At 41.4% G+C, this 23,997-nt stretch overlaps 1 protein-coding gene across 1 annotated transcript in view; it reads left to right on the plus strand.

Moving 5' to 3' along the window:
• LOC137369605 (collagen alpha-1(XXV) chain-like) overlaps positions 1 to 23,997 on the plus strand; it is a 164,022-nt gene that overhangs the window by 79,279 nt on the left and 60,746 nt on the right. The window contains exons 12-13 of the mRNA XM_068030959.1: positions 10,018 to 10,050; positions 10,179 to 10,205. Coding sequence (XP_067887060.1) covers positions 10,018 to 10,050; positions 10,179 to 10,205 — 60 coding nt within the window. The remainder of the gene's footprint in view (positions 1 to 10,017; positions 10,051 to 10,178; positions 10,206 to 23,997) is intronic.

Here is a 23,997-nt window from a genome sequence, read left to right on the forward strand (position 1 = left end):
CCTCCCCGCTGTGTGCCCGCCTGTGTATCCATTCAGCTGGTCTGCCCCAGAAAGCACGTGAAGCACATACACCTCTACAAAAATCAGAACATGCCCCTTAACAATCTCTCAGTGAGCTCTTTAATAATTTTATTTGGCCTTCTTACTGGATCGGGTAGGATCTCGTACTGTCCTCCCCCCACCCTGGTGAAATTTTCTGGCACCGGGAACAGTGGCAGGACACCAGCACACCAGCTGGCAATGTTATATTTGTCCCCCACCCACCTCCATCCTATCCGCCCAGCAGGACCTGAAATTCAGCCCACTATTCTGGGCACCATACCAAGTGGCCATTGAGGCTGCATAGAATTACTAGAATGATACGTGGGCACCAAGGGTTAAATTATGAAGAGAGATTACACAAGCTAGGGTTGTAATTCCTGGAATTTAGAAGGGTAAGGGGCGATATGATCAATGTTTTCAAGATATTAAAAAAAGAAAAAAGACTTGCATTTATATAGCGTCTTTTGCGACCACTGGACGTCTCAAAGTACTTTATAGCCAATGAAGTATAGTCACTGTTGTAATGTGGGAAATGCAGCAGCCAATTTGTGCACAGCAAACTCCTACACACAGCAATGTGATAGTGACCAGATAATCTTTTTTATGATGCTGATTGAGGGATAAATATTGGCCAGGACACCAAGGATAACGCCCCCTGCTCTTCTTCGAAATAATGCTATGGGATCTTTTACATCTACCCAAGCAGGCAGATGGGGCCTCAATTTATTGTCTCATCCAACAGTGCAGCACTCCCTCAGTAGTGCACTGGAGTCTCAGCCTTGCTTTTTATGCTAAAGCTCTAGAGTGGGACTTGAACCCAGAACCTGATGATTTAAAGGCAAGAGTGATACTAACTGAGCCACAGGTAGGGTAGATAGTGGGAACCTATTTCTGCTGGTTGGGGAATCTAAGACTAGGGGCATAGTCTAAAACTTGGAGCTGTCGTGGATTTGGAGGAGGAAGATGAGTTCAGGCAGAAGGATGAAAGACAGGTCCACTTGCACCTCAGGCATCTGATATCCAATTAAGATTGGCCCAGGAACCAAGATGTTAAACACAGGCACACCTATTTGGCTATGTCTGAAGAGACCTACTTTCACTGCCTCTGTCTCATAAGGGAGGCTACTACCAAGTCATGTTATCTACTGAAGTATGGCCTTCAGACAAGATCCAGCAGAGTGACAGCCCAGTCTGTTGCTGTGGAAGTCACCTCAGCATTAAATGTTTCTGCCACAAGTTTGTTTCAAGTTGCCAATGGTGACATTGCCATAAAATGCAAACTGCAATCCGTCAATGCATCCAAAAGGTCGCAGAAAAATGTGTTTACCAGGAAAAACACTGTATCCATTTCCCCTCTGTAAATTGCCAGCAACAGGAGAGGACACATCGCTTTTGTTAGGTGGTAGGTTTTCCTAAAGTGCAAGGCTATATTGAAATTACACATGTTCCCATCAGAACCCTTAAGCACAAACATGTGACATCTATGAATAGGAAAGGTTTTCATTCCATCAAAATACAGGTGACATGGTACAGGATAATGCTAGTGATTCTGTAGCATTCTAGCAGCAGCCATGTTCTCTTCAGTTTATACACTATTTCAAGGAGCAGACAAGCTGGACAGATGGCAGTTTGGGGACATGGCTACTCTCTGGAACCCAGGCTATTAACCCTAGTCAGGAACCAACAAAAAGAAATGCAATAAAGCTGATGTCTCCTCGTAAACTCTGGTGGAACATACAATTGGCAGGTTGAAACAAAGATTCCGCTGACTAGACTGATCAGGTTGGGTACAGCCCTGTGAAGGTGTTGAAAATGGTTTGTGTATGCTGCATCTTGTATAATTATGTAATACAGAAAGGGAAAGCACTTCCACAGGAGGAGCAGTGAGGTCAGTCTACAACTTTGGAAAAGGAAGAGGAGGAGGAAGGCAAAAAAGCTGCACAACTGGCCCCATTAACAAATATATTCTGACTAATCGCTACTGCCTTTAGTACCATATCAGCCTGTATCCCAACACCTGTAACCTTCATGTACCTTGCTGACAAATCTACAGAGTGCATTCCAAAGAGGGTGCAGGTAGTTTATTTCCTTACCTGAGCTCTGCCTCTGCGTGTAACTGTGTATTTCTGTAGTTCTCGCCCTTGGTGAGTGTGTAGCTTTTCTGACTACTTCCTAGTCATGTACTCCTCCTAATTGCCTCGGTGGGAGGAACGTGTGATTTATCTCATAGTGGAGGCCTTCTGATGCAGTTGTGGTGATCTTCCTACTTTCTGTTGTGTCATAAGATGGCCTTGCAGTTATTGCCAGTAATTTCCTCATGGCTGTGACCGTTGCTGTCCACCAACTGCCTCTTCTGCAGTCCTCAGCACAGCACCAGGTTAGGAACATCACAGTGGGGCACCAAGGATGGGCAACAATATTTGTTGTAAAAATGCATTACTCAGTAAAACCACCTTATAATATGAAGTCTAATGTTCCGAGGTTTGTGTGCTTTTTCTCTTTGTGTTTAGAAGGAATTTCGGAAGTCATTTTTCCAAAGGACACACAGTTTCTTCTGTGCCTGCTTACCAGCCATTGCCTATCTCTGATACATCCTTGAATGAATGATGTGGTCTGTAGACTCTGTTGGAAGAATACCTCCTGGTTGTTCATCATCTCCTTTGGAATAATCAAATCATGTTCATGTCACTATGATTTCCTCTTTCTCCTGCTCCATCACGACATAGATATTATGTCAATAGACAACCCTATGGTAAAGGCACCATGAGGGGTGGAAAGAAACAGATTTCCCTGCCTGAAACTGCTGAGAATCTTCTTGCAGAATCCTTTCATAGCAGCAGATCTGAGAAAAGATTTTTCCAATGACTTCATTCACAGCTAATATTTCAGACAAAGGCCTGGACATTAACGGGTGGGTTATGTGGTGGTGGTGAGATTACTGGGTTCCGTGTTTCAGACAGGATGTACAAGTTTTGGTCCTTACATGTTCCTGATTGACAGGCTTGGCTTCCAGTCAGGCAAAGAACACTCCAGAGCAGGAGCCAGGGCAAGGTAAGTCTGATCCTGTTGGGGTCTGATCCTGGGTTGGGGGGAGCATCCAGTGCCCTACTGTGGGGAGTTTGATTCCCGATCTCAGGGACCATTGTATAGGAAATGACTGATGTGGGGGTGCTTTGGGGGAGAAGCACTCCTGCTCCTGGCCCACAAAGGGATGGATTGTGTGCTGGAGGCGGGTCTCCTAGTGGCAAGGGGATCCCTGCCACTGCCTTTTCGTGCCACCTCGCACCCCCCACCCCCTCCCCCCACCACCAACCTGGAGCTATTCTCTGGCCTTTCTAAATCAAAGTTTCAAGAGCCGGGGCGGCACAGTGGCGCAGTGGTTAGCACCGCAGCCTCACAGCTCCAGGGACCCGGGTTCGATTCTGGGTACTGCCTGTGCGGAGTTTGCAAGTTCTCCCTGTGTCTGCGTGGGTTTCCTCCGGGTGCTCCGGTTTCCTCCCACATGCCAAAGACTTGCAGGTTGATAGGTTAATTGGCCATTATAAATTGCCCCTAGAAGAGGTAGGTGGTAGGGAAATATATAGGGACAGGTGGGGATGTGGTAGGAATGTAGGATTAGTATAAATGGGTGGTTGATGGTCGGCACAGACTCGGTGGGCCGAAGGGCCTGTTTCAGTGCTGTATCTCTAAACTAAAACTAAAACAGATACCTGTCCCTTTTAAGACAGAGATCCCGCCTCCAAGAGCTGCTGGCCAATCAGAGGGCCGGCAGCTCAGCAGTATTGGCAGCGAAACTGGGAGCGGTGGACACTACTGGTACTGCAGAGGCCTCAGACCCAGCCTCAGTGCTTGAACCCCGGACTAGGGGTAGGTGTGGTAGGGTCACCGGGGCCAATCTGGAAGGCCTCGGTGAGGGGGCTGGGGGATGTTCGTGCATTCCAGGGGGAGGGGTGTCCTGGGGGGGGCGGTGGGTGAAGTGGTTCCCAGCAGGGTTCCTCAACAAATTGCCTACAAAGGAGGGACCCCACACCCCCACGCTCCCCCACCAAGCCCAGAGGGAGGGTGTATCGTATTGCAAGGTATCCTCCCCAGGTGGCGGAGGCACCCCCTGTCGCTGGTATGATCCCAGCGGCAGCGGGAAGAGGCCCTTAATTGGTCATTAATAGGTTAATTAAGGGCTGCAATTGGCCTCTGGGTGGGAAGACTGTAATTGGCCTGGCCCGTCCATTGGAATATCGCTTGGTGAGGGGTCCTCCGCGCCCGCCTCCCCTCACCACCCCAGCACCTGTCGTGATACTGCATGCCCCTCGCATCCAAATCTGCCTCAGAGGGCCATAGAAAATCCCAGCCAAGAAGTGCTGTGAAATCACTTAGCTTCTCCCCAAAGCTGTCCTTGCCTCATTTAGCTGTTGGGTTTACCAGATCCACCCACTGTAAAACCAGCAAAGCAGGTTCAATCAGAGGCTGCCAGCCTCATTAAAATATTTAAATTACCAACCTTCCTCCCGGGAATAGGTTGGCTGCCTGCCCCTTTGTCCTTCTTCCATTAAACCCCGAAGTGGGTGTGTTGGAGGCAGATCGGGATTCAGATATTTTAAATTTTAACACTTGGTCCAAACCCAACCCACCAATTTTTGTGTGCTTAAATTCCCCCCGAATTCTATGGGCATTCAAAGCTGATGAAATCAAACACTTCCTCTTTTAACATTTGGTGTATATAACTTGCCCCTCTTCTATATACTTAAGTCAGGAGCAATCCGGTTGTTAATGGGGGAATTTATGGGCCAGCTTCTTTAGCCCTCATTAGAAAGAAAGAACTTGCATTTATACAGCGCTTCTCATTAGCTCAGGTTATCCCAATGTGCTTTTTATCCAATGAAATACTTTTGAAGTGTAGTCACTGTTGTAATGTAGGAATTTGCAGCAGTTAATTTGCACCCAACAAGATCCCATAAACTGCAATACGATAAATGACCGGATAATCTGTTTCAGTGGTGTTGGTTGTTGGAATAAATATTGGCCAGGACACTGGCTGAACTCTCCTGCCCTTTGTTGAATAGTGTCATTGGGTCTTTTACTTTCCACCTGAAAGAACGAACAGGGCCTCAGTTTAATTTCCCATTCAAAAGGCAGCACCTCCAGTAGTGCAGCAGCAGTCCTTCAGTCCTGCATTGAAATACCAGCCTAGATTATGTCATCAAGTCTCTGGAGCGTGTGCTCAGCCCACCACCTTCTGGCTAAGAGGTGAGAGTGCTACCACTGAGCGGCAACTGAAACCTTATCTGTGTGTGTGCACCACTTTGGGGTGTTTGCATCTTCTGCCAGCACTCGGTTCCACCGACATTTAACATGAATGTTAGAAGAGATGCAACTCTGGTGCATCTGATTGACATCCTTAATTTGGACCTGCTATGTCAGAACGACACCACTTGTGGCCCCAATCAATCACAGAATTTCAGGCCCAAAATAACTTAATTAAACATGATTTCAAAATACGTACTAAAGTTTTAGAATATATACTTATTTAAAATCACAGAAAATAATTTCTCATTGGACACATTTCTCCTATAAGAGGTGTAATTGTGCCTGTGACTATAGAGGCTGTGAATTACTTCCCCCCATCCCCTGCCCGGGGAGCAACAGTGTAATTGGCCGTAGTTCTGGCTACCTCCTGCCGATGTTACAGCAGAAGATCAGGAAGACCATCGTGGCAATTGGCATTAAACATATATTTGCTGCATATTATTAGTATTACTACATTTGCCATTTTTTGATGAGGGGGCTTTAACATGCCAATGAATTTGTGTACATATTTGTGTGTAAGTGACAATGTGCTCACTTACCAGGACTGGGTGATCATCAATGTCTCATTGATAGCTGTGTTATATCAATAGAACATCATTAAGAACTTTTCACAGTCATGACCTATCACCCTCTGCTCACAGGCTGTGACCTCTGTGAACCCGTGTGCCTGTGTCGTGTATAATTAAAACCTGCTGTGGTTGAGCCAGGAATTAGCATTTCTCTGCAGATGATTCTTGCAACAGATATCTTGCAGTTGAAAATAGATTTATGAAATATATATATATATATATAAAGGTTGTGTTTTGGCCATGGTATGCCAGAGGGTTTGTGGAGCAAAAACTATCTTGAGAGAGGACTTGTACATAAAAATTATCATAACAGCAAATCTCAGCTGCTGCTACCATAACTGTCAGACTGTCCTAAAATAAGAGCAGTCCCTAAACTACACATAAGAATCCTTCAGAATGAGAATTACAGAACATCAATACAACATTAACAACCCACCTCACTAGAAATTAAGAGTTTTTCCCCCACACATGAGCAGTACGTATGTGGAACTGAATCCCAGGAGAAACCGCTGATGTTTTATTGATTAATTCTTGTTAAAAAGAATTGGATTATTATTTGGTTAGGAATGGGGTTGCAGGTTTTTGAAATCAGTGGATTGAGAATCACAGGCCGTGCATCTGCGATTTTTCAACATGCGCCAGCAGTGGGCAAAGTTCCCCATCTCCAGTACAATGGAAAAATCCACCCCAACCCCCGCTGATCCCTGCATGACTAAATATTCCATGAAATATTTTGGTTCTTATGCTGCAGGCACTAAAGAAATTCTGTTGTAGAAAGCAAGCAGTCAGGATTAAATAGTGGAGATGAACGAATATACTGGATCTTTACTTGAATACCTCTGAGATTCAGGGAGTATTTATGCAGGAATTTCATTTAAGAGATTAAATAAATGGGATAAAATTACTTTAAAGTCTACATGGTCTGTGAAAGAAGAAGGCTTGATGGGCCAAGTTTCTGTTTTTCATTTAATTCTTCCTTAGGGAGTTGAAATTTGAAATCTAGGTCTCATTGGCTATGTACTGCATTTAAAATTGAATTCCCTTTACCCATAAGTTAGGTAAATATGATAAACAAGTCATGAGAGTTGCAGGGAAAAATTGCACAATATTCTATTCGTTTGGCCAATGCTGGATAACATATTGGAATTCCAACAGGTTGAAATGATGCTTGTATCCCAGAATGACAAATATTTCCAACTGAAACTGAATTTTCTAGCATAAATTCTGTGTTAATTTTTGTGAACTTCTATGGAATGTGCTGGGGCATTTTATTATGTGTAGTATAAGGGTCAGAAAGGATTAATGTTGAGAGAGTGTCAAGTAGGGTTCTTCAACGTACGGCCAAGGGCCAGGATCCGGCCTGCCCAATGCTTCCATCAGAGATGAGAAATTTTCCATTGTTTTCTTCTTTCAGACCGGCTTTTAAAAATAATAGTGCTGTCAGTTTCACAGCTGATAGGTGCTAACATCGGGAACCGCTGTTACCCAATTGCGGACAGATTCAGGGAAATCCCGCGGGTTACGACTTTTTTAAAATTCCTCCGGAAAAGCCCGAATCTGTCCGAAGTTCAGAAACCACTGTTCCTGATGTCAGCACCTGTCAGCTGTGAAACTGACAGTGTGACTTTTTAAAAAAACTGACCAACAACAAAGCTGCTGTGCTAAGCGCTCCCATTCCCTGTAACTGTTAGAGAGAGAGAAAGAGAGAGAGATGGGGTGGGGGCAGGGGGGGATCAGAGAGAGAGGTGGTACAGAAAGAGAGAGAGAGAGAGAGGGGAGGGAAAGGGGGGGGACAGAGGGAAAGAGGGGGGCAGAGAGAGAGAGACTGAGAGAGAGAGGGGGTAGAGAGAGAGGGGGGCAGAGAGGGGGCAGAGAGAGAGAGAGGGACAGAGAGAGAAAGGAGGATAGAGGAAGAAAGGAGGACAGAGAGAGGGAGAGACAGAGGGCGAGGACGACATAAAGAGGGGGACACAGGGAGAGCGGGAGAGAGACAGAGTGAGAAAGAGAGTGTGATCAAGATCATTCGTAACAGATGGACATCTATCTGGAATACCCCGCGTCGCTACAAGAAGTGTGTGGGAAAACATTGACTACTTGTGCAAGCATAAAATGCCAGGTATCTCACTAAATCAGTGTCCAACATAGTGATTGAAAAGTAAGTCAATAAATTAATCTCATTTAAAGCTTCTTGACAAAAATGCACATTTTTTGTTGTTTTCTTTAATAGTAAGATAATTTTTTAATGCCTTTATCTTTCTGAAATTGCCTCACTGGCCCCCTATGTAAGACAAACATTGTAATGTGCCCCCCCCCCCAACGTGAAAAGGTTGGACAATACTGGTGTAAAGAATACCTCCTACCATAATGATGTAAGAGATCACATGTGAGAGAGACTCGAAGATTGATGCGGCGTGGCTTTGGAGGAGTCACACAGACTGGTGTGAAGTGTAAATAGTTATAATGTAATAAAGGTTAATGTTTTAACTTCTTCAAACTAAAGAATCTCTCTAGCTAGACTAACTGAGGCAGCATACTGAACAAACATATAACACTATGTTACCTGTAAATGCAAGTTATTATTATATCATTACTACTTTGTTAGAACATGGGGATAAGTTTGTATGAAAGAAGAGAACCCATTCTGAATTTCAGAATGGAATTCCTTCACTGACAGCTCTAGACACGATGAGGCACTAGACTTGAAACTGTACTTAGATAATTCAAAATCAAACCAATCCAGAGAAGAAAAATTTGAAAACATTTCAGTTTGAGCTTGAATTCATCAGCAACAACTGACTACAATTATAACCAGTATTAGAATAGCACTCTACTATCTCATACTATAGTATTACATTTTATTTTTTCTGTATGCAGCCCTCTGTCTATCACCTCTGATGAAGTGAAAGTCAATTCTCAGTGCCAGCTATGTTAAGGCACACATGAAGCGGAGTTGGGAATTTTGAAGTCATTTCTTAACAGAGAAAGTTTCACAGTATAGAGCTGAACTAATTTGGCACAGTCTCAGAGCACAGAAGGATGGCTATTCAGAAAAATAGAATATTTTCCTCGGTATAGTGAGCTCAATATTAGACCAGAGTGGAAGGAGCTTTATTTTACACATGGCTATGTTGTATTTGACCTGGAAGATCCTGACATCAGGTGACAAAGTTTTCCATTCCCCAGTGCTGAGCATCTGCAACTTGATGTGCAAATAAATTAATCTGTGGAAACGTTCTGTTAGTTTGAAATTAAGCATTGTGGACTTGTTCAGAATTTCAGGGCAATGACAGAGTGCAATGAAAGGATCTGCAGTGATACATGTTAGTATACATGTTTACTAATGATGACCATTTTACTAAGCACCCTTTCTTTGTATTGAATAGTGTAGTTAGGTGTGTACTTGCACAAGGTTTACTTTCCTTTTTCAAACCACAGATTGGTAACAGTGATGTATAGACCCAGTTTATTGTGATACATGCTTCGTAAATGCTATTCCTCGGAAGACCCACAACAAAATTAACCCAATTGCCTGCAGTTAATTGGTGGGGGCATGTAGCTTTTATCTATAATAATGTTTTCTCCGAGACTTGTAGAGGCTAGCAGAGATTGAAGTCCCAGGATGATTGACACAGCTACCATTGTGATCTGCTCCACAATTCTCAGCTGCTGGTGTATTCCACACCAGAGAAGCAAAAGCAAAGCTACCGTTATCCATCTTGCCTCTCAGCTAAATGCCCATTCTATAGTTTATTAAGAAGTGGCATTAGCAGTAGTCGTGCTGGTTTAACCCAGAACTGGCAAGCTTTCTGAACATTCATATCAAGGGGGGCAGCTGATGGAACAACGTGGAAAAGAAGAAAGATTTTCATTTATATAGCACCTTTATGTCCCCCGAGCACTTTACAGCCAAAGAGTTATTTGAAATGTAGTTGCTGTTGTAGGCAAATACAGCAGCCAATTTGTACCTAGAAAGATCCCACAAACTGCAATGAAATGAATGAACTGATCACCTGGAAAAGAATATGCCCATGTTTTCTGCGCTATCTTTCATGTTTCTTGCATGATTAATGTATGTTTGCTTTTTCCCTCTGATTGTAATTAGGGAGACCCTGGATCATCAGCTGCTGGAATAAAGGTTAGACTGGTCCTTGTTACTTAAGTTCCAGGTTCTGTTTTTGATTAGCTCTAAACTTTGTTGAATGATTAATGGTTCAAAAGATCATTGGGTGAATGGCATCTTTCCTTTCTCTTGTTCCTCTATAGGGTGAACCTGGGCATCAGGGACGAAAGGTAATAACAAAGAAGAAAAGCATGAGGCTGCTTTTTCTTTTTCTTTTTGATATCTGTTTCTAAATGGGATAGTCTTTGGGCAGGAATTAACTCACTTTCTGCATTGCTCTTGCATCTGCTGATTACTTAAGTAGCATAGAAGTAATAGAAAGAGTAAGAGGCAGAATTAACAGTGACTTATCGGCACAGGCCTTTCAATCAATACCCAAAGATAGACAATCCATAAAACAAATAGGAATTGATCAGAACATAACAAATAATAGACTGTGATGCTCCTACTAATACGCTTGATTGTGTCGCCTTAACCTGCTCTAATCCTAAATTCTTCACTAAAACACTAAACCGCTTATTTTTTATATTCTAAAAATATGAAAAGGAATTATTATGATTATTTAAAAAATTTAACACATCCAGCAAGCCAAAATTCAGGAAGTACATTTTGTACTTCCTAATTGTCTCTGTTTTTCATTCATACAGTATTGTACTGGCTCACCAGCCACCTATGTGGGTGTAAGTACAATGGAAACTGCAGTTAAATATTTAAATCCTTCCTGACATTTATTTTGCAATTAAGCCACTTTTTTTCTCTTCTCCTGATTACTGCTTTTTGAATAGTTATTGGTGATTAGGTTAATATTATCCTGCAGCATTTGCAAGGAAAATAAATGAAATTGGTGTTTGGCTAAATTGTTAGTTATAGACCCATCTAGTAACTTACCCAACCAAAGCCACTTGTCAACTATCACCAATAAATGTGTCTTTGTCATTCATGGACCGAATAATGACATTTAATCCTGTAGTGTTTCTTTATTAATTCAAATGATGGAAGTATGGCGGATTGAGAGTTAGCAGCATGCTACGTGCCAAACAGCAAATGCTGCTTAAAGTCAGATACTGGGAATATACTGCATACAAAAACATCCATTTCTGAGTTGACATTGCATTCCTTTCTGATAGATTACAATGAAACGTGTTTCTCTAGTGAAGGAATCATTGGGGATCATTTGACGTTGTGCGATAGTATAAACCAGCAAAATGGCAGAACGTTTTTCCATCTCTCCCGATTTTAATTTCCATTGAAGTTCCAGGAATGTACATGGGGAAGTAAAAGAGGTTGCTGGCTCCCTATCACCCATCTTGTACTATCGCACAAAGTCAGAACTACCCTTATTCACTCTTTAAAAATCCGTAGAGAATTTTTAATACATATGATCAAGAGATTCATTCTCTCTGTGTGTATATTTATATCTCCATCAAATAATTTGCAGTTTGAATTTTGTTCTGTTGGTTTTTTTAGTATTTTTTCATTTTGTCATATTTTCATCTTTTCAATTTCCCTGCACCATATCCCACTTTGTGCCCAAGGCTCTGCCAGTGTCACTTTAATTGACAAATAGGGTGAGCCTACCCCAATTTTTTTTGGCATTGGATGCGTTCACCTTTCTTCCTACCCCAAATCCCAGAATTACCGTGATCTTCCAGTCCTTATTTTCTTTATATGTGGTTGCATCTCTGGGATGACGCCTCCTTTTGTCGCTCCCAGTCCTCCAACGAGGCAGCAAACATCAGCCTGCTGCTCTCTACTAATGAGCTTGCTGAAATTAGTCAGCTTCCCATTTGGGAATAATTCTGATCCCAAACACTTCCTTATTACTCTTTGGCACAACTCATAAGCAGCGTTTGACAAATCCATGTTGAATGTTTCATAAATGAGGTTTCAAGAGAAGAAAATACTTCTCTGCATTGCTGTAATGTTTCGAAAGCTAAACTATGTATATTTCTATCTTGCAAATACATTGTTTCATTCGAATTGTATTTATGGCCTTTTCGACATTTTTTTTAACACAAGCCCCTTTCACTTATCCTACTCAATATTTTCTATTATCGCTATGCTGTAAATAATTTCTAATTAGTCAAGCAGATGTACTAAATCTGTGATGATGTTATTCTATACATATGGGACATTTCCACCCCTCCCCACTCTCCTGTCGTGTATGTATATATCTGTGTCTAGTGCAGTATATAGAACCACAGCAAAGTAGAGCAGCATTTCCCTGTGTGTCTCCAGCATGCTTTTATTACAGAGGTTGGTGCAACAGTGCAAATCACAGATAAAGAGAAAAAAAATTAACATTGGAAATCTGAAATAAAAGGAAACAGAAACTGCTGGAAATGTGCTGAACTTCAGTCAGCAACTGAAACAGGAAAGAGAGATTAACAATTCGGGTTAGACTCTTCATCACCAGTTCTGATGAAGGATCACATTCAAAACATGAACCTATCATTCTCTTTTAGATTCTGATAGACTTGCATTCCCACCATTTTGTTAATCAATAGCGGATAACAGATATCAGATGCAATGCATTAGTGACAACATTGCTGGAGTTATTCCATTTGAACAGGAATACAATCACAACAAGAATAGTCATAGTGTCAGTCAATGAACTTTCATGAACTTTCACATCAGCTAATCAATGTGGTATGCAAGGCATTCCACTGGTCATTTAGAAATCAGCACATGTTTGAGTAACTTGATGCAGTAGCAGTTTGTGCTGGGATGTTACTGGTTGAATATTGGAATCATATTTTATTTGGTTGACTGCAGTTTGTTTCTATGATGTATAGACAACAAAATATTTTCTTCCTTTTTCAAAAGAAATGCTTTTAACACCCTTCAGAGTTCAGAAACAGAAACCTCTTATCCATACCCATGTTGAATGAAAGAACCTTCTGTTGTCAGTAAATCCATCGGATCATGGCAAATTGTACAAAAATTCTATTAAAAACACAATAATAGCTCCCTCACCAATTCAGTAAGTCAATTCACCACTCAGTATGGTTGTGAACCATACAGATCAAGAGGTTTGCGCTCCTGTTACGCTGAGTTAGCTGATGTCAGCTAAGGGCAGGGATGTAACTATACAATGGCCTTCGCTTCCTTGTTCCAGAGAGTTGGGAAAATCAGCTATGTTTCCTCTCCTGATTGCTGTCCACTAATCTCTGTAGAAAAGCATGCATTTTGGGGACATCAGATGAGGACAAGATCAGGCCCGACTACACTTTCCTCAACAGTCAAATAATCTGTGGGCGATTGATGTCTAGGTTCACACATTAAGAATGGTCACTTTGATGAGGTACTGACGAGCTGTCAGCCCTGGTGCAACCCAACCACAGAAACAGTCAAAGCCTTCAGGGAGCAGAGGAAAAATAACATTTTTATTCAATGAATAAAGACTGGAGTATGGAGTAAATCTTCAACTTAATGAGTGACAGTACATTTCCAATGGCAGCAATCAAGAACTAATAGTAGTGCCTGATATTAATGCTTGATTGGCACCCTCCAAAATGTAATCCTGATAAATGAGGTGGAATCATCTGCAATGGTGCATGAGGTTAAGCCTGTACATTAGGGTGTTTTGTGCATGATGTGATTGTTATCCAGAAATTATGCCAGATTTTACTCAGTGCCAATTAGCTCCACTGTGAGGGTAACTGAATGGAGGGGTTCATGTCCAGTGGGAGCTGGATTGAGTCTGCTAAAGTTTGTTTTCTGTAAGATCTCCTAGTTGTAGTCATAGAGAGAAACTTTTCCTCTCCATCTTGACAGCATTTAAATCCAGGCTCCAGATGTGAAAGGGCAGTATTCTAATACATGGTGCCACCTAGTGCCCCATTACAATGACTTCACATAAAAATGTGGAAATGTGAACATCTTTGCAAGACATTTTCATTATAATCCTGCCTAAATTCAAGTTTGTACTTGACAAAAAAGAAATATCCATTTTAAAATGTTTCCTTGTTGAATAACTTATGAAGTCATACTGCCTGTACTGGATTGAAAATAAAACAAAAGGCGTATTGTATTTGTTAACAATTGAACCACGATTTGGGATGTCGTTGAGCTACCATTGAGGTGGAGATAAACAAGACTCTTGAGACAGCTGAACACTCTTCTATAATGTTTTGTAATTTTCCTGTGTAGGGTGAACCAGGTCTTCCTGGGCTTCCTGGACTCCCTGGGATAAAGGTAATGACTGCTGCAGCCTGTACATTGGGGTAGATGTGGAGTTTAAAAAATCTGCAAGCAAAGCTGCCATTAGACTGCCTGGTTTCTGATACCTAGTCACTTGTATCTGTTTGTAGCTCTTCCCTTCAGTTCTTATTTGACAGGTAAAGCTGCTCAATCCATTTTGGTTGGTTTTATGTTGCAAATTATCAAAAGTTTTAGCATTTTTCAGATCAGATCTGATCCAGGCCCTCAGCTTGTTTCTTATTAATTTAAAGTTCACTCGATGATCATACTGCATATATTAGCCAAAATTTGGCTCAAGTCAAGGAACAATGCATTATGCAAGGGCACAATATCAAGTAAATTTACTTTGTTACTATTTTGTAAATGGTCAGCCCTTGATTAACTAAATAAAGTCTACCTGTTGTAATTATTTATAAATATTCTTTTAAAAATGTTATAAGGAGTTTCCTTGCAATTCCCTAGTGCCATAAATCTACTTAATTTTTTTATTAAATTCAGAAGTTTGCTCATTTGAAGATAGCCTGCAAAGGCAGTGTTATTGCTAAAGTCCCTGGGGATTCAACACTGAAAGTACATCATCTTTATTCAAAAAATGTAACTTTTTCTATCAGAAAAAAGAGAAAACCAAAAGAGCTGGGTGTACTGTTTTGTCACAGTTACTGTGTGTAAGCAACATGATATTTGCATCATGCGTGTAAATGTACCAAAGAAAAGGTTTGAAACATACCCTTTCAATGAGATTAGAGCTGTTTAATAAATTAAGGATATTATTTGGGTGGAGAAAGGATCAGCGTGTGATTGGTTTAACAGCACAATTTCTTATTCCATGGGCAGCTTTTGCCTTTGGAGCAGGAATACAATGATAGAACCTTGCTTCAGCAAACTAAATGAGGTGGGTAGAGACAACGATAAAGAACATTGTACATGGGCTGTGGAAGGAGTGATGGGCCAAATGGCCTTTTCTCATTCAAGGAAATCAATTTCTGATAGTTCAATGCTCCAATATTATCAATAATTGCACAAGTTTCTCAGCAGGGTGAACTCATTATTGGTTATAAAATAAGATATTACAATGGAAAATATTGAAAATGTAGAAAACACCTATCAGTTGGAAACACGAAATACAAGAGTACCCTGCTATACAATGACTACAACAATGAGAGTTGATTAACTTGTATTATTAAATATTCAGGAGAATGAAGGCAAGGAATATAATGTAAACAGTATCATTAATAGGCCCAACAGTAGCTTGTGGTTATAAAAGTGAGGGCTGACAAAGCTGGTTTTAGTATGCTGTTTTTCCTATGTGCCTAATATCAGCAGCAAACAGTCCCCAGTCAAGAGCAGCACACTCATGAAGACTCAGTAAGTCTCTGACACAAGCAGGAAAACACACAGAGTACTTATTGGAAATCTATCAAGTAGCCACCTATACTAATCAAGTGGACCAAATAACAGGGGCCTTCCACATGTTTTTATTAAGTTTAGGATTAATAGTTTTATATTAGGATGTCTCATTGCTTATGAAAATTAGTGAAAAGTACAGTTCTATGCCCTTGTGTTTGTTGGATTTATGGGTTTTCAAACTGAGATGTATTGTCAGAAAATCAAATTTGTTTCACTTCACTCCCAAACATAGCTTGTGTCATTCAAAGCTCCCACTTTACCAAGACATTTGGTTGGACTATCAGAAAAACATACCACATCAGTCCCTCTGTGATATGGCAGTTATATGACAGTTTGCATCAATATAAATTGGATTTGGCTTCACATTGATGCAAAGTGTACAGTATGGGCTGGATTTTCCTCCTCTATGATGCCTGCAATTGAGCAGGAATAGTGGTGGAAATGTCAGGAAAATGGGGCAGTGGGACCTACCACCACCTCCTTCCCCTGAACTCAGTTTCCATCCTTCACCTCTCCTGGGAGCCCTGGCAGCTTGCTCTTCCCTGCACTATTGCCATCTTCTGACACTACAGCATTGCCTCTTTTACAAAAGTCTACCCTTCTCAAACATTTGTTTTCGCTGAGGTCACTTATCTGCCAGGTACAATTTTCACAGGAACAACTCAAGATATCCAAATGTGAAATGCATTTTGTAACAACAACATTCCAGAACAGCTTCAATGATGGAAGATAGTATCTTTGGAATTGTCCAAAAAAAAATGTCGTCCTCTGTTCGTTAATTTAAAAAATCAGCATTAGTATAAAGTGGGGGACTGATGGCAAACTCTAGAACTGCTGCTACTTTGGGTTCCTTAATTTGCTCCTTGAGGAATTTCCATCATGCAGAATGTTTTTACAGGGTAATAATGTCTCTTTAATAAAGCCATCAGTTCATTTTATGTCCCAGTAAATAAGCACAGAAATTGATTGCTGTATTACTGCAAATGTCAGACTAAACATTTTTTTTGGCTAAATTTCGACATTTAGCATTGCATCTTTCGCTGTCTGCCACTGGATGCTCTTTATAGCTTACAAAAAGACATTAATTTTCAATCCTGTAACACCTTCAAAAGATTTGTTTCCATTTCAGAACTAAGAATTGTAAAGTAAATTTGGAGAAATATGAAATCTGTGGAAGTGCTTTATTTTTCCTATTTTAACTTTCCATTATTCCCTAATTTTTTAAAAAACTTGTGCCCTGAATTTCTTTGGACTTTCTGCCACTGCAATGCAGTAACTTCAGCAGAAGTACTGCAGAAACCAAATTTACACCCATAGTTATGGAAAAGATACAGCGACGCACCATCTGAAGAAATTCAGGGTATTTGCTGTTCACTGTAAAACTCTTCTCAAAAGATTAATTTGTGAAACAACAACACTAACTTATATTTATATAGCATCTTTAACATAATAAAATGTCCCAAGGCGCTTCACAGGAGAAATGAATAAGAAACCTTGACATTTATCGCCAGAAGCTCTGTCTATTTGTCCCCTTCATTCTCTCTGCAGTTGATATTTGGCCACAAGTGACAATGCAACTTTAAATATCACAGATTTTTTTCTATTTAAATCTGTTGTGTGCAACACAGTTTGTGGTATTTAAGTCTGTGAGCCACCCTTAAGTGTTTCTTCCCCTAATGACTGCACATACATACTGAAGCTATGGCTGTGTTGTTTCTCCAATAAAGGCAGCCAAAGATTCAGAACTGTTGGTAGCACTTTAATATTCCATGAGACCTGTTTGGGTACTGCCTTCCCTAAATGAAGGGGTTACTTTCCCATCAGACACAAAACCCTGATAACCCTCAGGAATCCTATTAAATTTTCCTGTACTTGCAGTAGTAAACTTCCTGGGTTGCACTCTTACTGCAGATAAAGCCACAGCTTGTTCTGCTGTGCTTTCCATCAGGTTTGCTTCTTCACTGAGCGAGTGTGCTCTGATTAACCCTATAGGTTTTCCCTCTAGTTTCCAGCAGACAGCTTTTAAATGCCCTGCATTATTACAATGGAAGCACATAGGTCTCTGGGTCTCACTCTTGCTCACAGCACCTTTCCTTTTGGCTAGAGGAGCCCCCCCTGTGTCTCCTGCTTTTCTTTCTCTCCCAGGACTGCTTGGGCTCCAATCACCTTCCCACCCTTTGTCCTTTTTGTTTTTTTGGGGATGACTAGGAAAGAATCTCCCCTGGGAAACTGACTTATAAATTAAAGCAAACTCATTGGCCAGAATGGCCACTTGCCGGGCTCTCAGAACCCGCTGCTGCTCTACATGGGTCTTTTTGGAGAGTGGGAGAGTGTGTTTAAATTCCTCTAACAGGATTACTCTCTGAGATTTTCATAGCTGAGCTGTATTTTAAGAGCCCTCAGCCACTGGTCAAAAGCCAGCTTCTTCCTTCTTTCAAACTCCAGATAAGTTTGATTAGCTTGCTTCTTGAGGATTCTAAACTTTTGGTGATAGGCTTCGGGTACTAATTCATATGCCCCGAGGAAAGTACTTTTTGTCAGTTCATAATTTGAAGAACTCTCAACTGGCAACAGGGAATAACCCTCATGGGCTTTTCCAGTTAGCTAGCTTTGCAGTAAGAGAGGCCAGGTCTCAGCTGGGCATTTTAGCTGCCTTGCCAGTTTCTCAAAGGACACAAACAACTCTTCTACATCCTCCTCATTGAATCTTGGAATTAGTTGATCTAGTTTTAACAATGCTGTACCCAGCACGGAATTATGCTCCTCCATATTGGCCGTGCTTTCACTGGGATTACTCTTTCGCCCCCTAGTTAACTCAAGCCACCTTAGCTCCCTTTCTTTGCATTCCTTCTGGAATATTCTTTCTCTCTCTCTCTCTCTCTCTCTCCTCTCTCTTATTCCTTCTCCTGTCTTTCTTTTTCTTCACGTTCCTTTTGGAAGACTCTTTCTTTCTCCTTCTCCTGCCTCTCTCTCTTTTTCCTGTCTCTCCCTTTCTCTTTCTCTTTCCCTGTCTTCTAATTCAAGTTTCCTTTGTTCCAATTGTATCTTTGCTGGTAGTACCCTGTCTGGGTCTACTTCTAACACTACTTCTGCTTCTTCAGATTCAATGGAAAAATGGTTGGCCACTAGTCTTAGGAGTTCACACTTCCTAGCCTTGCCACATACAGTGATCCCACACTGCTCAACCATTTTCCTCAACTCCTCCATAGACAGTGCTTTTAACTTATTCCAAGTTACTTCACCCTGGCTTGGGGAGCTACTAGCTTCACTTGCAAACATATTAATATTCAATCACACACAACCACAAGAAAACCTGTATTGAAATCTTGCTCTTTTTTGATTAGGAACAATTTGGTTTCCCACTTCCAATTTCCAACTTCCAACAGTGGCGCAGTGGTTAGCACCACAGCCTCGCAGCTCCAACGACCCAGGTTTGATTCTGGGAACTGCCTGTGCGGAGTTTGCAAGTTCTCCCTGTGACTGCGTGGGTTTTCGCCGGGTGCTCCGGTTTCCTCCCACAGCCAAAGACTTGCAGGTTGATAGGTAAATTTGCCATTGTAAATTGCCCCTAGTGTAGGTAGGTGGTGGGGATGTGGTAGGGAATATGGGATTAATGTAGGATTAGTATAAATGGGTGGTTGTTGGTCAGCACAGACTAGGTGGGCCGAAGAGCCTGTTTCAGTGCTGTATCTCTCTATGACTCCCGTTTGTCTGTGGGTCAATTTCCCGGATGCGAGCACCCAAATTTCTGTTATGACCAGGTGAGAAAGAGGTCTAGGGTTCCCTTTCAGCCTTCACCGGGTCTTACCATAACAGAGTTTAATTTTAAACACACCGTGTTTTTAGCTCCCCTTGGGTGAATCCTTGTTCACCGCTTTCCAATTATAAGGCAAAGAAACCAGCACAAACAGGTTTTCTTAGGTTAAAAGAAAAGAAGGCTGAAATTTATTAAACTTAAACTTAAACTCTAATTCTGTTGATGCCTACGGATACATGACGTGCCCACGCTAGCATGCATACACGATACACACATGCAAATCGAAACAGAAAAGAGCAGAAGAAATAAAGTGGAAAAAGTTTGAGGCAATATCTGAAGAGTTTTTCTTACAGTTCTTTGAGCTCCCTATAGAGTCCTTGATCTTGCTTTTCGTTGGAGCCCAGTATTCTTCTTAAGCCTTGTTCGCTGTACGATACTTTTCTCTCTTGGGGTTCATGTGTCTTCAGTGGATTCAGAGGCTTGTGAGAAAGAGATGGGAGCAGACAGGAGAGAGATCTTCTCAGTTCAGGAGCAAATAGTCTTTCTGAGTTCAAACTCTCTGTGGTCAGTTCAAAAGAAAACCCTGGAACAGCTTGTTTAACCAGTCCTGGCCCTTGTGGATTGCATCCTCCATAGCAGGCCATGGAATGTGCTTCCTCACCTCTGATGTCTGTTAGTATGTAAAAATTTTTCCAACCATGACTGATCTGTTTAACAAGTCATTTCCTTGCTCCAACAACAGTTAAAAATCAATATTCATGTCAAAATTGATGTGCCTTATTCTTGGCAGGTGGGGGCCTAGCATGACAACTTGGAATCAGTATTGTTTGCCCATTAGCATTGTGCCTTTTGCTCTTTTGGATTTTCTCCCTCTCCACTCCAATAAATGTAGCTGCTAGGGCATCAATCCAAGGCTTTAGGAAATATAGATTTTGTTTAAATTGCATTGCCCTACCAGGCTATTTAATTCTACACACTGTCTGCAAAAAGAGAAGATTGAGGCTGAAAATCTGCAGCCCTTCTGCCATAGCCCTAACGGACGTCATGTGGGAATATGATGGATGGGTCACGAATTAGGCCACAACTTAGATACCCTGGATCCCAGCCTTCCTCAGCAGTTTCCACAGGACCTTATTAAGAGTAAAGCCGCCACCCACTCCAAGCAAGGTCAAGGAGCAAGAGGGGGTGTGGCCAGGAGAGAACACTCCCAGCTAAGAACTACCTTATCACAACTCCAGCGGGATATTTGTGGGCCAATTGTTGGGCACCAGTTGACAATGGACAAACTAGCCTGCTGAATGCCAGATGTGGGACCCATATTTTCCCTAATAATATTTATTGGGTGGGGGCGAGCCCAGACCAGTGGCTATCTAGCCTTTAGCTGGTGGCAAAGGTGCCCACCTCATTCATATGTTAAAATAACCTTCCCTGGCCCTGTAAGCATTGGCGGTGTTGTCACCAGCGGGCAGTTCCTGTCATATACACCAGGATCAAATGTGTGAGGGCTTTTGGGTCCATTGTTTGTAGACAAGACCCGATAAAAGATGATCCTGCCTAAGGGCAGTGCTAGGATTTCTACAAAAGTAAAACAAATGTTTCCAGCTGGCTGTAACCCTGTCAGGACACTGCAAGTGAGACATTAATTACAACATGCCTTTATACACCAAATATTAAACACAACATTCAGATGGAGAACTGATTGCCCATACATGTGCTCATGAGTATACTATTTTATACATTTACTACATTACATCCACCAGAGGCTAATCATAAAATCTGGAAAATCATAACAGAGCTGCAAACTGACTTCACACCTTTGTTGTGCATGAGTGTTAGTGCATGCTTTTCTGTGCATGTAGCGTGTGTGCACTGGTAAAATGCCAAGTTTGCTGGTCAATGTGTTGGAATGCATCACCTAGAGACAAACAGTGCCACCTTCTGGTTGTAAGGCTGCATTTTCTACTCAAGTTTGTTTTCCAGCCTTGCAGTGCTGGCTGGGGATGTCAGCCTGACATGCTGGTGCTGTTGGAGATTTAAAACCTCATTAAAGTGCTTCCAAAAGATCACCTGACTGGCCAGTTAATGTGCTATTAGTGAGTGTGTCAGTTACATAGAATCATTTGTCACATCAATGTCATTTTATTTATTTCTAACATTCTGATCTGGAATGCATTGCCTGAAAGGGTAGTGGAAGGAGATTCAGTAGTAACTTTCAAAAGGGAATTGGATAAACACTTGAAGGGGAAAAAATTACAGGTCTCTGAGGAAAGAGCAGGGGAGTGGGGCTCATTGTATAGTGTTTTCAAAGAGCTGGCACAGGCACGGTGGGCCAAATGGCCTCCCTCTATGCTGTACTGTTCTATGATTTTTGGACTATTTTCCTTGGATAACATCAGTAATTTCTTTGAATTATTAGTGCCACTCCCATTTCAAGTGTCAGGAATCTAGGGATTGCTATTGTTGCTCCTGATCAAGTATTAGGAGGCCTAAGATTGTTGATGTCCCTCCTGATCAAATGTTAGAAGTTTTAGAATTGTTAGTGCCACTCCCAGTTAAGTGACAGGAAACTTTCTGGATAACCAGTACCAGTACCAATCAAGGAAGAGAAAACTGTGGATTGTGTGTGCTATCCTTGATCGAGAGACAGCATTGACTGCCTTTAAATGAGGGGCATTGATATGCATGGTCGCTGACAGCTCAAATTTAGATATCAGATGTGCTTAGACAATCCTTTTGGCAGTGCAGCTGTATTCTTTTTGGTTTAACTGATTGTTGTAGACAAGTATAATTTATCTTTTATTACTTCTATTAAATAGACAGAAAAATGAATAGCCCTCACTAGGTAAAACTTGAAAAGTAATGCCATTGAAGTCTTTGAGAATTGTGCTACACTTTAAATATTATGGAAAAACTAAGCTGGAGGATCAAGATCTATAATTTAAGAAACCAACAAGATTGAAGAGAGTAAAGGAAAAGACAAGATTAATCAGGAAGCATTGACTTGGTGATGGACACCAACCTTGAATTTTAAAAACATGAAGATTTTAAAAGGAGCGGTGACAGAAAGATAAAAATTCCACTGTTTCAGGCTAGGAGAAAGAATGGCTTGGAGTAGGAGACTAGTGTGTCTTCACCCAGCTTTTCCTAAACTTTTAAATTGTCCATCTGTGTGCAAAAATAACCTCAGAAGTCTGTTAATAAATTACCTTATGAAAGCTAATGACTTCTTGACAGGAAAGATAAATAAATAATGTGTTGAAAATTTTGAGGATTAAGAAACAGTTGCAGCTCAGTCCTTAGATACAAAGTAGGAATTCACACCTCTTTCTTGCTGTGACGAATAATCCATTTTTTTCCAAGTGCTATGTTATACATATTTTCAATTTAAGATAGATGTCATCATTTCAACATCTCATATGTGTCTCAAATTACATTTTTTTTATAAGCACCATTTGTGTGTCAATAGGGCTCGCCTTAGTTGAAAGGTTACTGTCATCGTGTGAAAGCATGAAAGGGCTGGGATTGATCTACTGCCATTGATTTCTCCATTGGCTGGTATCTAACCAGCTGTTGCTGCTTTTTTCTTTATTAGTACGAGCTGTTGGGGATATTGTATGAAGACTTTGGAAAAATAAGAGAGGCCATCAGGGTGTTTTCATTTACGGCTTAGTTTGTACATCTGGGATGAACAAAGGAAAAATTTTCTTGAAGATAAATCCAAAATGTGCTTTGAAGGATCTGATCTATGTGCCGTCTCTAGACATGCCATAGTCATACAATGGTATTGTTCGAGTAAGGCACCAAGACTGGAAGAGCAAACATGAAAACTGATGTTTAACACAAGATTTCTGATGCACTGGGGAAATGTTTTCAAAATTCCAGCTGATTATAAGGGAAAGAATTTTCCAATTGCTAAAATTATAACAACATGTGACTATGTTTTAATCTGCTCTTCAGTCAAGTTGACAAATAAGTTTTTATTTTATTACAATGGTTTCTTTCAGTTTGTCCGATTTGTCACTAAGAGATCAGTTAAAGTGCAGAAACATTATTGATAAGATTATTAAGCATATGGAGTGTCAAACTACTAATGTTACAGTCACCTAGGTTGACCAGACAGTACAATCAGGGCAGAGTAATGCATGTGCCTACAGGGCCTATGCTTAGGGGACAGAGCCAAATATAGGGACCTCATTTGCATTGTAGAGTGTGGCACAGTGATCAGGGGCACTCAGGGTGCGGCAAAGAGTCCACAGAAGCCTCACTGGGTTTCGCCTCAAATACAGAGGGTGCATCTCAGGGCGGCAAGTTTAACACTGATTGAGGAACTTACATATTTACCAAATGTCAGCAGGCTTCAGCCACCTGCTGATTGTTCTCTATCGCGCTGAGCCCCAAATGCTGAAGCACTGCCTGTCCTCTTCCCTATTGCAGACTCTGCTCCAGCACTGCGCTACCTCTCACAACCAGGCTAAAAACTCCAGGCAGGTGCACAGCTCTTGGAGGCAGGGTGCTCGTACTCAGGCTTGGGGCCCCAGATATTCTTCGTGCCCAGGGCCCCAAGAATTCTTTATCAAGCTGTGGATACAATAAGG

Source organism: Heterodontus francisci, chromosome 1, assembly GCF_036365525.1.
Source record: "Heterodontus francisci isolate sHetFra1 chromosome 1, sHetFra1.hap1, whole genome shotgun sequence".
Classification (NCBI taxonomy): Eukaryota; Metazoa; Chordata; class Chondrichthyes; order Heterodontiformes; family Heterodontidae; genus Heterodontus; species Heterodontus francisci.